Genomic DNA, 450 nt, shown 5'->3' on the forward strand with positions numbered 1-450 from the left:
AACATGAGGGAAGGGGTAGGGACTAATTTCAGAAATAAGGTATTCACATTACAAGATACCATGAATTGAACATTTGTTTCACGAATATTACAAAGATCACCTTTTTGCATTATTATTACTTCATTATAAGAAAGTACTAAAAATCAGTACAACAAAAATATTGATCAATCATTCCCATCTACGTACATAAAAATGATGAAAGTTACTGAAATTTTAACACCTAAACTGACAAATCACTTACTGGTTCCATGTTGCGGCAATGGTCCATAAGGTCACTCATTCGGTCCTCAAACCCAGGGGCAAAGAACGAAGGATCAATGGCCACGAAGCACTGTCCCAAGTCTGCTGGCCGATCTGTTTGCATCCACCGGCGGACATTGGGGCCATAGTGACCACCTGATAAGAAAATGGAAAAATGTTTAAGGAGAATAATGGGATGAAAATAGAGGC

General features: G+C 38.4%; 1 protein-coding gene across 1 annotated transcript in view; it reads right to left on the reverse strand.

The window, feature by feature from the left end:
• Nucleotides 1-450, reverse strand: part of LOC119586953 (uncharacterized oxidoreductase YjmC-like) — a gene marked incomplete in the record, with an annotated part of 12,303 nt that overhangs the window by 3,613 nt on the left and 8,240 nt on the right. The window contains 1 exon segment of the mRNA XM_037935685.1: nt 242-396. Within this exon segment, the coding sequence (XP_037791613.1) occupies nt 242-396 (155 nt within the window).

This window comes from Penaeus monodon, chromosome 22, assembly GCF_015228065.2.
Source record: "Penaeus monodon isolate SGIC_2016 chromosome 22, NSTDA_Pmon_1, whole genome shotgun sequence".
NCBI lineage: Eukaryota > Metazoa > Arthropoda > Malacostraca > Decapoda > Penaeidae > Penaeus > Penaeus monodon.